Source organism: Pituophis catenifer, unplaced genomic scaffold, assembly GCF_029215685.1.
Source record: "Pituophis catenifer annectens isolate HBS135680 unplaced genomic scaffold, rPitCat1.0.hap2 SCAF_1, whole genome shotgun sequence".
NCBI classification, from domain to species: Eukaryota; Metazoa; Chordata; class Lepidosauria; order Squamata; family Colubridae; genus Pituophis; species Pituophis catenifer.
The window spans coordinates 92338336-92351946 of NW_027256881.1; the positions used below are offsets into that span (position 1 = coordinate 92338336).

General features: G+C 35.1%; 1 protein-coding gene across 2 annotated transcripts in view; it reads left to right on the forward strand.

Moving 5' to 3' along the window:
- PTPRK (protein tyrosine phosphatase receptor type K) overlaps positions 1-13611 on the forward strand; it is a 376839-nt gene that overhangs the window by 201518 nt on the left and 161710 nt on the right. For both annotated transcript variants that reach the window (XM_070932720.1, XM_070932721.1), the window contains exon 7: positions 12517-12810. In XM_070932720.1, the coding sequence (XP_070788821.1) occupies positions 12517-12810 (294 nt within the window). The remainder of the gene's footprint in view (positions 1-12516; positions 12811-13611) is intronic.

Sequence of the window (13611 nt, forward strand, 5' to 3'; positions counted from 1 at the left end):
GGATAGGCTAAACTAGTAGGATAGGATAAACTAGGAGAGAGAGTGACTGCTCCAAAGTCATTCAATGAGCTGATGGTGGCCTGGAACCTGGGCCTCCCCCTCGTAGTCCCAGACATTAACCACTACTGCATGCTGGGTCTCTCTGATATGTTTCCTAAAAATGTGGCATGTCAGTAAAACAGTGGTACAAATTATAGATTATATTCTTGAGCATTGATGAACTGGTGCCAGACACCATCTTTTCCTCAAGAGAATTTTTTCTTATTAATAAAACATGATTGAAAAGGTCTCCTAATATTTCTTTACTTATTTACATATTTTTTTTTCATATTTTCATATTTTCATATTTTGTATTACATTTTAAACACTATTTTTATAAAATTAATTTTTAAATAAAAACAGTATGTATTTTAATTTTAAAAATTTTAAGGATTAATTTTGAAATATATGCAGGTTTTATTTAAAAATTAATCCTACGGCTTTTAGTAACAGATGTTGATGTTTTGGAAAAGCATGGAAATGATGAGGAATAGAGGCAGTATTATTTCTATCAATTCTAATGGTCATGAAGAAAACATCAAATATTATACCATCTGAGTAATTCAAATTGCTTACATTTGCTAAGTTTGTAAAAGGGCAAAAATATAAAATTGAATTTGTCTTTTATCTGTTTACTTAAGGAGATGTTTTTCCTTTAAGTGTTCCTATTCTTTATCTGTCATTGTCATTGTTTAATCAAGTATCAGAAGATAGATTCTAGGAGCAATTATGTATATCTAATTCAGATCTATGAGTCTGGGTGTACTTTCTCTATTTTGATATTCACAATATATCATAGTAAACACATTTCTAAATTAATCAAAAGATGGATGGTCTCCTTCCAAATGCTCTGTGATAGTAGCAGATAGGCTACTAATTATTCACAGCAATGGCAGAAACATCTGGAACAGATATTAATAATAAAACCATTTCTACTCAGTTCTGTCTTATTGTTTTGGTCACAAAAATAATTCCAAAATGGAGAGATTGCGTTAATAATTCTCGCAAATCAAGAATTCATTATCTCAGGCTCAGTTTCTTGTCTTTTCTAGAGTTAAAAAGAGTTTGGATCCTAATATCTCTGCAAATTTAATCAACTGCAGAAAGAAGTTTGTCATCCATAGTGACCTGATGATAGAACATATTTTTGAGTTCATCATCCCAGATCGTGTTTCCCCAAAAATAAGACTGGGTCTTATATTAATTTTTGCTCCAAAAGACGCATTAGGGCTTATTTACTGGTTAGATCTTATTTTGGGGAAAATATGATACTAAATGTACCCATCTGGCTGACAATCTTAACTGAGGCTTATGGGGGGGGGGTAGGGCTTATATTACGAGCATCCTGAAAAATCATGCTAGGACTTATTTTCCGGTTGGGTCTTATTTTCAGAGAAACAGGATATTATTTTAAAATCTAAAATAGATATGTTCTTATTGAAGGTTTTCATGAAAAGGTTCTTTTTTAGATAAAATGGCACACTGACTGTATTAATACTCTGCTCAGATTGTATGTATTGGGCAGGAAAACATGCTATGTTTATTAGATGTTTTGAAACAGAAATCCTGGATTTATCTCAAAATAGGATGCAGCTCTTAATTAGCCCTTCAAAGACTTTTCTTTTGTTAATATTGTATAAAAAGAAATCCTTGGGCAGAAATATAAAATCAGAATATTCTGTTCTAATGAGTTCAGAAGGGAGGTTTTCATAATATTTGATTTTTGTTTGCCATTCACTGATGAGTACAAGAGAAAAATCTACCAAGTCTGACATCTCTCAAGGGTTGCATTGGATTGCTGAGAAGAGATTGGATAACTAGATTGGTTGCCCGATGCTTGGTAAACAGCAGAAAGCAGAACCCATTCGGAATTCAGCCTAGATATGAGAAAATGCAAGATGTCAGTGAAGCCATGTATTAAAGAGAATTTGAATTGGAAACAGAATTCCAATCTGCCACTGGGGCATTTTGATCATTTTGATTTATTAATTTTTTATAGCTGTATTCAGATGAAACTGAATTACTATTCTTAATCTTGAATGGATATTGTCAGTGGAGATTTTGAAACAGATTTTATTTGAATGATGAACTAGGGGTTAATAATAAGATCCACTTTTGGTGCACAGGGTGAATACATATTAAATATATTAATTTAAATGTCTAAAGGTATTCTGTTTAATTTGAAGTGTTTCTAAAATAATACTGTATGTCTATGCACAGAGAATATTTGCAATTTTCCATGTGTGGGCATATCTGAGACGAATCCAAAACAAACACCAGTAACATTTATATTTAAAGAAGAGAAGCAAATAAATAAATAGATTTGAGTTCTCTGAAGCAATCGCATTTTTTATCATGTCCCTTTATGAATTCCCAAAGATGGGATTTCCAAGTTCTGAGTGTAGCTCTAAAAAAAATCAATTACTATTAGAGTGGCACTCTAGGTTAGAGGCATGATTGGGTTCACACCTGGTTTTGCAGCAGGGAGATGATACTTTGCTGCAAATCAGGCATGATGCAAAAGATGGATGAGATGGAGTTCAAGGAGCAGTAATGTGAAGGTCCAGCACTATCATTCCAAGCTGTCTCAGAAACATGATGGATGACTTGGTGGCGAGAAGGAAGACTTGATGATAAAAGATTCATCTCCAGATTCAGAGCCCTGCAGTGATACCTGGCTGGTATTCCAGCAGCACAGTAATTCTTGATTACTGGATCTAAATTACTATAGTTAAGAAAGCAAACCACAATGTTCAATTAGGAGACCATTATTTCGGCATCTCAAACATTTCTGCTCATTGTAAATGTAATTATCTCATTTATGCACAGTACTTGTTGATGTGATCTTATAAGCTTATGTTAATACGGTGAGTAATTTGCTACCTATCCAAATTGGCTGTGTGTGCTTCCTGGACATTCTCATGAAACATGATAAATGATCTCACCCAGCATGTATAAATTAAAATGAAACGGATAATTGGGTATTATATCTAAAATGTGGCTCATATCATTCTTTGCAGATATAATTATTTTTTTCCTCCTAGGATGAAATAAGGTGATTTGTGATATATTGGTAACCTTCAATCCTCTGGGCACTTGTTCTGTTTGAGAACAATTTTGAAAGAGATGTCACAAGGCTCAACCAGTACAGATCTTTCAAGGATTTTGAAAGAATTTGGTTCTTTAATCATTCACAGGAAATGACTAATCATGACCCTGTTAATGTTACTTATAAAATAGCACATTGATGGGCTATTTGAGGTTGTTTCTAGGTTCAGTTTCAGCTGCTCGATTATTTATTATACCTAGAGGTCTGGCACAGATATCTTGTTAGCTGGTATTAAGGGTAAAATATTGGCACCGGTCAGTGCAATATAATCCTGATTTCAGAGGCTGGATTTGGAATACTGTCCATTTAGGATGTACACAAATTACAATGTCCAATCATATACAGTACTGTATTCAGAGGTAGCTGGTATGGATCATTCAACTCATGATGAATATACTACTGTATACTGTCTACATCCTAAAATAAAGGATGATGTATTATGTTCCAGTCTCTCTCTCTCTCTCTCTCTCTCTCTCTCTCTCTCTCTCTCTCTCTCTCTCTCTCACACACACACACACACACACACACACACACACACACACAGAGAGAGAGAGAGAGAGAGAGAGAGAGAGAGTCTTGAAAGAGAGAGTGAGAGAGAGACTCTTGAGAGAGAGATGAAGAACTAAATCTGTATAGAGAAAAAGAAATGTGGGTGGGGAGGAGGAATATATTAGCTCTAGTTTCCAAAAAAAGGATTTGTTTATTTTAATTGGTGTTTTTATTGTTTGATGTGTGTGTGTGTGTGTGTGTGTGTGTGTAGGGGATAGAATCTTTAATCATTCAACTCCTTTGAATTATGAGAGTTTTTAGAATGTAAAATGCTTAGCATCGGGAAAAAAATCCATTTATGCTGACAATAGAAACAAAGTCTAACAGCAAAATAAAACATTTGCACCGATTTGTAATTAAAAGTAATCTACATTTCTGGATGTAAAGCAGTTCTGCAATTGTAATGAAGTAAAATTCCTTGTATTCGTTTAAGAAGATAGTAGAGCAAAATTCTGCTTGTGCTTTATAGGCATATTGCAATATTACTGAATACTTTCCTAATTGGAAAGTAATTATTTTGGGCAGATGCTTCTGCAAATAACATTCACTTGGGATATGAAAAGTGAATAGGCAGAAGCAAAGCTATAGCATTGTCCTCTTTTTTTTTATGGTAGTAGTCTTTCCCGCTGCTTTTTGTTCCTATGCCTGATGATGTGAAGAGGTGCTTTACCCAGTTTGCTGAGTGGAAGTGGCTTCAGTAGACACGATACGTGGTGGATAATTCGTTTTTGTTGGTTTTGGAAAACAGCCATTTTCCTCACCAAAGTACCATCAAGGTATTTTGAGCTATGACTCTCTTTCTCCAGACAAAGTTATCATAGCCTTATATTTATAGGGAAATTGGATGGAGGTTCTCTAATGGGCTTTTAGAAATGATTTATGCTTCTATGCATGTTTTCTTTTTTATCAATAATGTTATTAATAATTATATTAAACATATAAAATTATCAGTGAAACCTAAGAAATGAACACACACACACACACACACACACACACACACACACACACACACACACAAAGTGTAGACAAAAGAAAGACAAATTCCTCCCATCAAAGATAATAAGAAAAAGCATCTGCCTCCTTCATCCCCAGCAGGCATATTCAACAGTAACAATTTACTGCTGTCTCTTAAATTACAACCAGATAAATCTTCCATTTCATACCTCACCTCATTTTCTATAAACTCATCTCTATATCTTCAGCTCTCCTTATTGATCCTCAAAGATCCAGTGAAAATTTAACAAATGCCGGACAACCTAATCCCTCTTTCCATTTAGTGTAAATCCCCTCATTCCTCTCTTAACAATTAAGCATTACCAAAAAAATAAATAAAAATGAAAACTATTAAACATTACTAGAAATAATAACTCCTTGTGCATATAGCAATAGCATTTAGATATATCTACCACTTCACGGTGCTTTACAGCCTCTCTAAGCATTTTACAGAGTCAGCATATTCCCCCCAACAATCTGGGTCCTCATTTTACTCACCTCGGAAGGATGGAAGGCTGAGTCAACCATGAGAATTGAACTGCTGAACTGCAGTCAGCAGAAGTATCTTGCAGTACTGCATTCTAACCACTGCACCACCATAGCTCATATATAGCCAAATTACAAACTAATCTATTCCACCATTGAACATTTCCAAACAAGAAACTGTCCAATCTAGATAACCATTAAACATCACCAAAGTTAGCAACTCATTATTTAAACCAGGTAAATAAACCAGTTTCCTGGTTCCCCCCCCCCACTCTTCCCAATTGTCCTTAGATCCCATAGATAAACTCTTAACTCCTTTTTCCTCTTCTCTTGAAGTTCTCACCATTTTTACTCAAGTCCATTTATACTTTCTATGAAGGAACCCTAATAAGTCTCTTATATTTCAATTTAAATGATCGTTTACTTTTGGGATACTATTGGGATATTATTTATATGTCTTTTTTTTTTTAGTTTTTAAATGATCATCCGATTCCACTTGCAGATCCAGAATTTCCATCTCTTTCTTGCAAGTTATATTTTTAAGCCTACCTTAAAACCCATTTTGGTTATCTTCAAAGGAGTTTGATCAGTGGTGGGATTCAAATAATTTAACAACCGGTTTTCTGCCCTAAGGATTTCTTCCAACAACCAGTTCAACAAACTGCTCAGAAAGTTAACAGCCGGTTCTCCCGAACTGGTGCAAACTGGCTGAATCCCACCACTGAGTTTGATCTTCTTCAATAAAAACTTCTACTTCCAGTTAAGACTCATGCCCTTGTTACTTCCCGGTTGGACTATTGTAATGCTCTCTACATGGGGCTCCCCTTGAAGAGCACTCGGAGGCTCCAACTGGTCCAGAATGCTGCCGCGCGGGTGGTTATGGGCGCAACTTGTTGTGCCCATGTGACACCCCTCCTGCGCGAGCTGCACTGGCTCCCAGTGGTCTTCCGGGTGCGATTCAAGGTGTTAGTTACCACCTTTAAAGCACTCCATGGCACCCGGGTACCTCCGAGACCGTCTCCTGCCACCAATAGCCTCCCACCGACCAGTCCGTTCCCATAGAGAGGGTCTCCTCAGGGTGCCGTCAACCAAGTTATGTCGACTGGCGGCGCCCAGGGGGAGGGCCTTCTCTGTGGGAGCCCCATCCCTGTGGAACGAACTGCCCCCGGAAATTCGTAAGATCTCCGATCTCCGGGCGTTTCGCTGCGCACTGAAGACCCTATTATTCCGCCAGGCCGGACTAACAACACAATAGCTTTTAAATTGGGATATTTAAATTTATTGGGGTTTTAAATCTGAGCCACTTTATTTAATTATTTTAAATTTTATATTGTTGTTTTGTTTGTGTTTTTTAAACAGGCTGTACACCGCCCTGAGTCCTTCGGGAGAAGGGCAGTATAGAAATAAAATTATTATTATTATTATTATTATTATTATTATTATTATTATTATTATTATTATTATTATTATTATTATTATTATTCTACATACAGAACAAAAATTTCCTTTAAAGTAGCTATCATGTGTTTTAGTAATTAATCTTCAAAGTCTTATTTTACATTGAAATGAAAACAATATAGATTTTTCCCACATGAGAAGATCAATTCTTAGATCTAAAGTTACCCCTTTGCAATATATTGCAAAAATTACAAAATAAATAAATGAATTAATAAAGATATTACAAAGCTGAAACATGTAGGATCCTTTCTTTTAAATGGACTAAAGTGAGACGCACCCAGCAACTTGTAAGCTTTTAATGCTGAAGGCTCTTCAGTCTTAAAGAAGCAGTTGAAAAAATTAACTCCAAAATAATTTAAAAGATGTGGTTTAGCCTTGAGTCCAGGGAAGCTGCATTTGCAGCCCAGGGTATTATGGAATTCACAACTCCCAGCTGATAATAAGTGGCTACAAAAACAACAGTTTCTGCTGCCTGTTCCCAAAAATCAGGTGGCCAAAGTTCACATGATCAACCTCTAGATATTTTCTTTCTTCCAGAAAGAATTCTGTCAATCTTTATTTCACATCCAGCTGCCTTTTGGGATAAAATACCCATGCAATCTGCAGAGAGAGAAGAAAATGAAAGTGCTAGCATGTCTCACGTCACTGGAAGTCCAGCCGTAAAGACTATATGTGAGATTAACAAACTCTTTAAAGAGTTTTAGGAATAATTAAGGCCAAGGTGTGGGTTACTTGTCCACTAACAGACCATAGCACATGCACTATAACTCATTTCATTTTTTGTGAAAAAATGAATGGAAGCTAAACTCAAAAGTCAATATTGCATTTGTTTTGCACTGACCTACCCTGTTTTCCCCAAAATAAGACATCCCTGATAATAAGTCCAATCAGGCTTTTGAGTGCATGGCAATAAGGCCAAGCACTTATTTCAGGGTTCAAAAAAAAAGAAGATAGGGTCTTATTTTCAGGGAAACACGGTATTAAAAGCATATTATTAAAAGCATATTATTAAAAGCATGGTATTAAAAGCATATTAGTGTTTCTACAAATTCCTGCTGACCAAGCTTTGTCTTCCTTTGTAAGCTTGTCAATTTTAACCCAAGTATCAACAAACTAAGTTAACCTACCCAACATTTCTGTCTAAACCATATTGATGTCCTTGATCACTAGTTTGATTTGTGATACATTCATATCCCTCCTTGCTTCCATCTCGTCATATATAATTTCAGAAATTAATATGAAATTTTTAATTATACCATCAGTCCTTGAATAACAAAGTAAAAGTTGAAGTTGAGTCTCTTATCTCATTATTCAAACCTATCCTTAAGTTGTTATGTAGCCATCTGAAAAATAATCCAGCATGAAACTAATTTTGGGCCATCTGTATTTTAGCCCCTAATCTTGATGCAAAAAGTTTACAGATTACTTGCAGCCTAGAAGTAAACTCTGTAGCACTGAAATGGCAATTAGGGAATATTTGATTGTTCTAGTTGTAGAATAAGGAATGAGATTCATTAAGACAAAAGTTAATTAGGTAACCAAAAATTTATCTGGTACGTTGGGACTCCATGTCATTTAGTATACTTTGGGAGGCTGCACCATTCCTCTGGCTCTGACAGTACATTCTGTTATGAAGAATATTAATGATGCTGCAAAACAATTGCTGATTAATTTGATAACTAGTTAAAAAATAATGTATAATTTATGGGTACATGAAGGGATTTTATCATGCATCCCTTTATAAACGCCTTCAGGAAGCTGAAAATAAATGTATATACAACTATGTATACGCTTTGCTTTCAGCCTAAGGAAAAAACCTGTATGTAGCAATGTATTAGCTTTGCTAATTCATAGCTTTTTCCATAAGATTCAATATTATCATTTTTAAAAATCAATATTACCATTTTTAAAAGCCCAACTTCTAAACTTTATATACGGTACTCTTCTAAAAGCTTGCAAAATGGAGCAAATTAAAATGGGCATGGAAATGAGAGTATGTACTCTCAGGAATAGGAAGCATTAAAGAATCATATGAAAATCGTGTTTTTTGAAACATGAGTTTATATTATAATAATAAGTATATTAAGCTTTCTCTTCGATAAACTGTATGATCTGAGGGAAAGAAATGAGTTTTTATTCTTCCCATTTTCTCTGTTTTTCTGGAATTTCAGCCTACTGTTTCAGTTCAATTTCAATAGAAAATTCTGATCGATAAATTTGATGAATAGCCAGTTTATTACTATACTTCCTCATATGTGTAATCAATTCTTACATTCCCCCTTTTGTTTCTCTTCCTTTTGTTGTTATCTTTGAATTGATGAAATTGATAGGCCACTGCCTATGGTGTGTGTTCTGTGAAAAAACCCATAGAAGGCAATCCCTTCCGATTATTTGAGAGCCAGAAATACTGCAGAAAGAGGATGATACAAGGGGAAAACTGTCTCTCTGCCTCACTCTGTTCCTCATTCACATATGAACACACAAATCCTAAAGTCCTTGACCACCTTTGAATAAAGGTAGATTTAAGAGCCCTGCTTTCATGTGAATTTTTCTGAAATCTTTTTATTTGAAAAACAGCAATTTCTTTTATCAAATGAAATAAGAATGATTGGGGGGGAGGCACATTTATTTATTTATTTATTCATTCATTCATTCATTCATTCATTCTGTGTGTTTCTTTTTTTCTTCTTTCACTCTTCCACTATCACTATTCTAAGAGGCCAATCAGAGACAATGATTGGCCCAGAGGCATTAAATGAGGTGAAGGAGGACTAGAACTTGGGTCTCTCGACTCCAGCATCTTAACCTCAACACACATACTGGCCAGGGGTGAAATTCAGCAGGTTCTGACAGGTTCTGGAGTACCGGTAGTATAAATTTTGAGCAGTTCGGAGAACCAGCAAATACCACCTCTGGTTGGCTCCAGAGTGGGGTCGGAATGGAGATTTTGCAATATTTTCCCCCCAGGAGTGGGGACGGAATGGAGATTTTGCAGTATCCTTTCCCTGCCACGCCCACCAAGCCACGCCCACAGAACCGGTAGTAAAAAAAATTGAATTTCACCACTGATACTGGCTCTTATCAATCAGTCAGCACCAATTAATTAATCAAGGAACCCACAGTAATTATTATTGCCTAGGCCAAGTTCATTCCTCATCTGGCTCCATTGGTCACACCCCTTACTAACTTGTTTGACCAAAACATTAGATTTTTGATAATATGCATTTAATAATTGTTCTCATAACACTAATAAACCAGAATGCCAAGCCTAAAGCAAAATGTAAGCATCCTTGTATTTCATTGCAAGAAAGTCTTCATCTATTTGCAGTGAATTTCTTACAAAATGACACAGTTTTTTTTCCCATCGAAGGCAAAGACCTCTGATTCTTCCTAACCCAAATAAGATTTAGAAGACTCCAGTTTCAGTTCAGTGTAATAAATTATGCCAAATATATTAACACTCCATTCTGAAGCCTTTAGATATTTTGAAGTATTTGATAGAAATGAAATTACATTTCTTGAAAAATTGTTATTGGAAGGGGGATTTAAGTATTATGTTCATTTGCATAATTAATTGTGTATATTCCTGAGCAGCAAATAGCATTAATGGATAGAAATTTTTCTCTTAACAAATCCACCTAACAAATATGGAACCTTATTTCTGTTTTGTTTGATCTCATTATAGAAGGGTTAACACAGAATATTCTGAACAGCTAAAATATTTATCCTAATATAAAAACAAAGCATCTTGTAATTAATCTGTTTGCAGATGACATACTCATATTTCTTCAGAGTGGAGATATAATTTAGCTGCAGGTTTAGCAGCTTTAACTCTACATCCAGGTGATTTTTATGCTTCTTATCTTTTATCAGATAAGCAGTCTGTTATTCTTCATAAAATACTAGATTATAGGGTGATTAATATAGCCTGGCAAAAAAAGATTGCTAATTTGTTTGTCATCTGTAGCTATAATACTATTCCTCAATAGTACTAAAACTCTCATCCTAACCCTTACCTGAACAAAAGAGTGCATTGGGCAGCAATTTTTGAACCAAGATATTTGGATACAGAATGTATCCAAAATCTGGGAGCCATGATTTCCAATGGAGTGAAATTTGAGAAAGTTGGGAAACTTTGCTTCAATGCTGTTGGCTGTTGCAGTGCTGCTGGGCTACTGCTGTACTCACATTATTTTCATTTTCAGTACCTTGTGACAGTTTCCAGACAGTCTCACAATCCTTTGTGTCCTTCCCAACCTAACACCAGTCATTTATCTATCTGCTGGAAAGGGAAGGGAAGGAGAGAGGAAGGGAAAAATAGGGAGGAAGGAAGAGGTGGATGGGAGAGAAAATACAGGAAGAGAGTTTGCTTTCTTCTATTTCTTCATCTTTGGCAATCTCTCAACAAATCAATCCTTAATACTTTATTTATGTTTATCCCATAATTCCTTTGGTTTTCTATCAATGAGGTTCAGGTCTTTAAAGTGATTCCTGAAACTCTCCTTGAAAATAATGGGATTCAGGATCATATCATAAAAATTGGTTGGCTTTCTTCTTCTTTAGCTTAACTTGGAACTTCACATGAATATTTCATGATCTGTTCCACAGTCAGTATGTAGTCATGTCTTTGATGCTATAATCAAGTTATTTCGCCTTCTTTCAGCAATGATGTAGTCAATTTGATTTCTATGTGTTCCATCTGATGTTATCCATGTATAGAGGTGTTGTTTTGATGTTTGAAGATAATGTTATCTAGTGTAGTGCTAACAGAAGCACGCTTCCCAGGTCTTATGGGATGACATTACTTAAATAATAGGGACCAGAACATGCCAACCCTGTCTGATAAAGTAGGGATTAGGATTTTACGATCAAGGAATGAGTACAATTGGTACCGAAGCTGAATTTGGCAAAAGTCCTCTTACTCATGTGCCGATAGTAAACAAATAAAATAACTTGTTCACAACAGTAGTAGAAAATTGTCATTGAAATCATATGGGATGTTAAGAGATAATATGCTAGATATTAAAAATCTAGAGACATACATACTTTGTAATTGTCATTATCTGAAACAATATATAGTGTAAATGGTGGCCAGGCAGCTATGAAACTTTGAGGAATTTAATCTACAGGAAAAAGAAAGCATCTAATTTGATGCTTTACTCTGACATGGTGTATTTCACAAGGCAGCATTTGAACTCCTTTTTTAATATTGTAGAAAACAACTATTTAATGTTCCATGATATTTTCACATAAAATAAAACAGCTACCTAATGTTCCATGGCATTCTCTTTTTTCTAAGAGAAAGAACAGACTCGGGAAATTGTTTGTAATACTTGTTGTAGGATAGGCATTTTGCTTAGTTAATTCTTCAGCTTTGGAACTTGCTTTGCTCTAGTCCATCCGAATGAGAAAGCCCTATTTACCTTGACTTTAGCTTTAGGCGTAATTAAATTGGAAAATGTTTGTAATGAAAAATGAAGCCTCTTATTGGGTTCATTCTATTTAGGAATTTATGTGTTTCCTTAATTTTTCCATTAATAAATCTCGCTTTTTAAAAAATATTGCTACTCATTTGCAGGAAATCAGAGATTGTATTTTATTTTTGACTTTTATATGTGTGTTTATCTATACACACATATACAGATATATGTCTATATATTATTGACTAAGAACAATAAGAGTCACTTGCTGAGAAGGATGGCTTTAGAAATCAAATAAATCAATAAATAATCTTTCTAAGCTATGTTTAAATATTCATCCATTTACTTAGAATGATAGTTATTGTGCAATCTTTATGATTCTGATCTCTGACTTGATTTTTGCTTACTATCTTACTGTTTTATTATCTTTCTCACTCAGTTGGCTTTTGTTCTATCTTACAGAACCTCCTAGGCCAATAGCTCCCCCACAGTTGCTTGGCGTTGGACCAACCTATCTGCTCATTCAGCTGAATGCAAATTCCATTATTGGGGATGGACCTATCATCCTAAAAGAGGTGGAATACCATATGACAACAGGAACTTGGACAGAAACGCATGCTGTCAATGCACCGACATATAAGCTGTGGCATTTGGACCCAGACACAGAGTATGAGATTCGTGTTCTTCTAACAAGGCCTGGAGAAGGTGGCACAGGTCAGCCAGGCCCTCCACTGATTACCCGAACCAAATGTGCAGGTAATACATTTGTTCCTGTCACAGTTCTATGTTTTCCAATGATGAAATAATCCTAAAATATTATTTTAGAATCAGCTTCCTAATCTAGTAATCAACAAATCAAATGCATATGGAATGTGTATTGGCTCCTTTCTTTTAATAATACAGTAAAAAAAAAAAGCAGGGACCTAAAGCTGTAGAGATTTAAAGCTAAAGAATTTATAGAATAGCTTCTACAAATGAGATTGAATTCTAAAGAATTTGTAGAATAGCTTCAGCCAGGCAATAATCCTCAACTTTTCATATAATATGGAGATACTGTTTATGATGAGAGAGAGAGAGATTGTATGTGTCTATCAGAGAAGTAAGTTGATCTACATTATATAATATCAAATTATATTTGATATTTACAAGTATAATGTACTTTTAATACAGTTTTAAAACATTGTTGAACATGAACATTTGAATACCACGAACAAGTGAAAAATAGCCCAGTAAATGCATTTCTGTTTCTATTATAAAACTGTAAATATCTAATGGATTGGGTCTTGTGTTCTATAAAACAGCCTTTACTTTCTGGTAGAAGTGTCTCAATGTTGAATGACACAGTTCTCTGAAACCCTGATTAGCTGAAATCAGAGATAATGTGATTATTACTTTGAATCAGATGAGGGAACAAAGGAGTGTGCAAATGTCCAGCACGTTTCGAGTTCAGAGGAACTGGTGGAGGATGTGCCATTTTTCCATTGACCTTCACCCTATGAGTTTTCCACAAGCAATGGCTACGCTAGTGGGAAGATGACAAGGAGTGTCATCTATCAT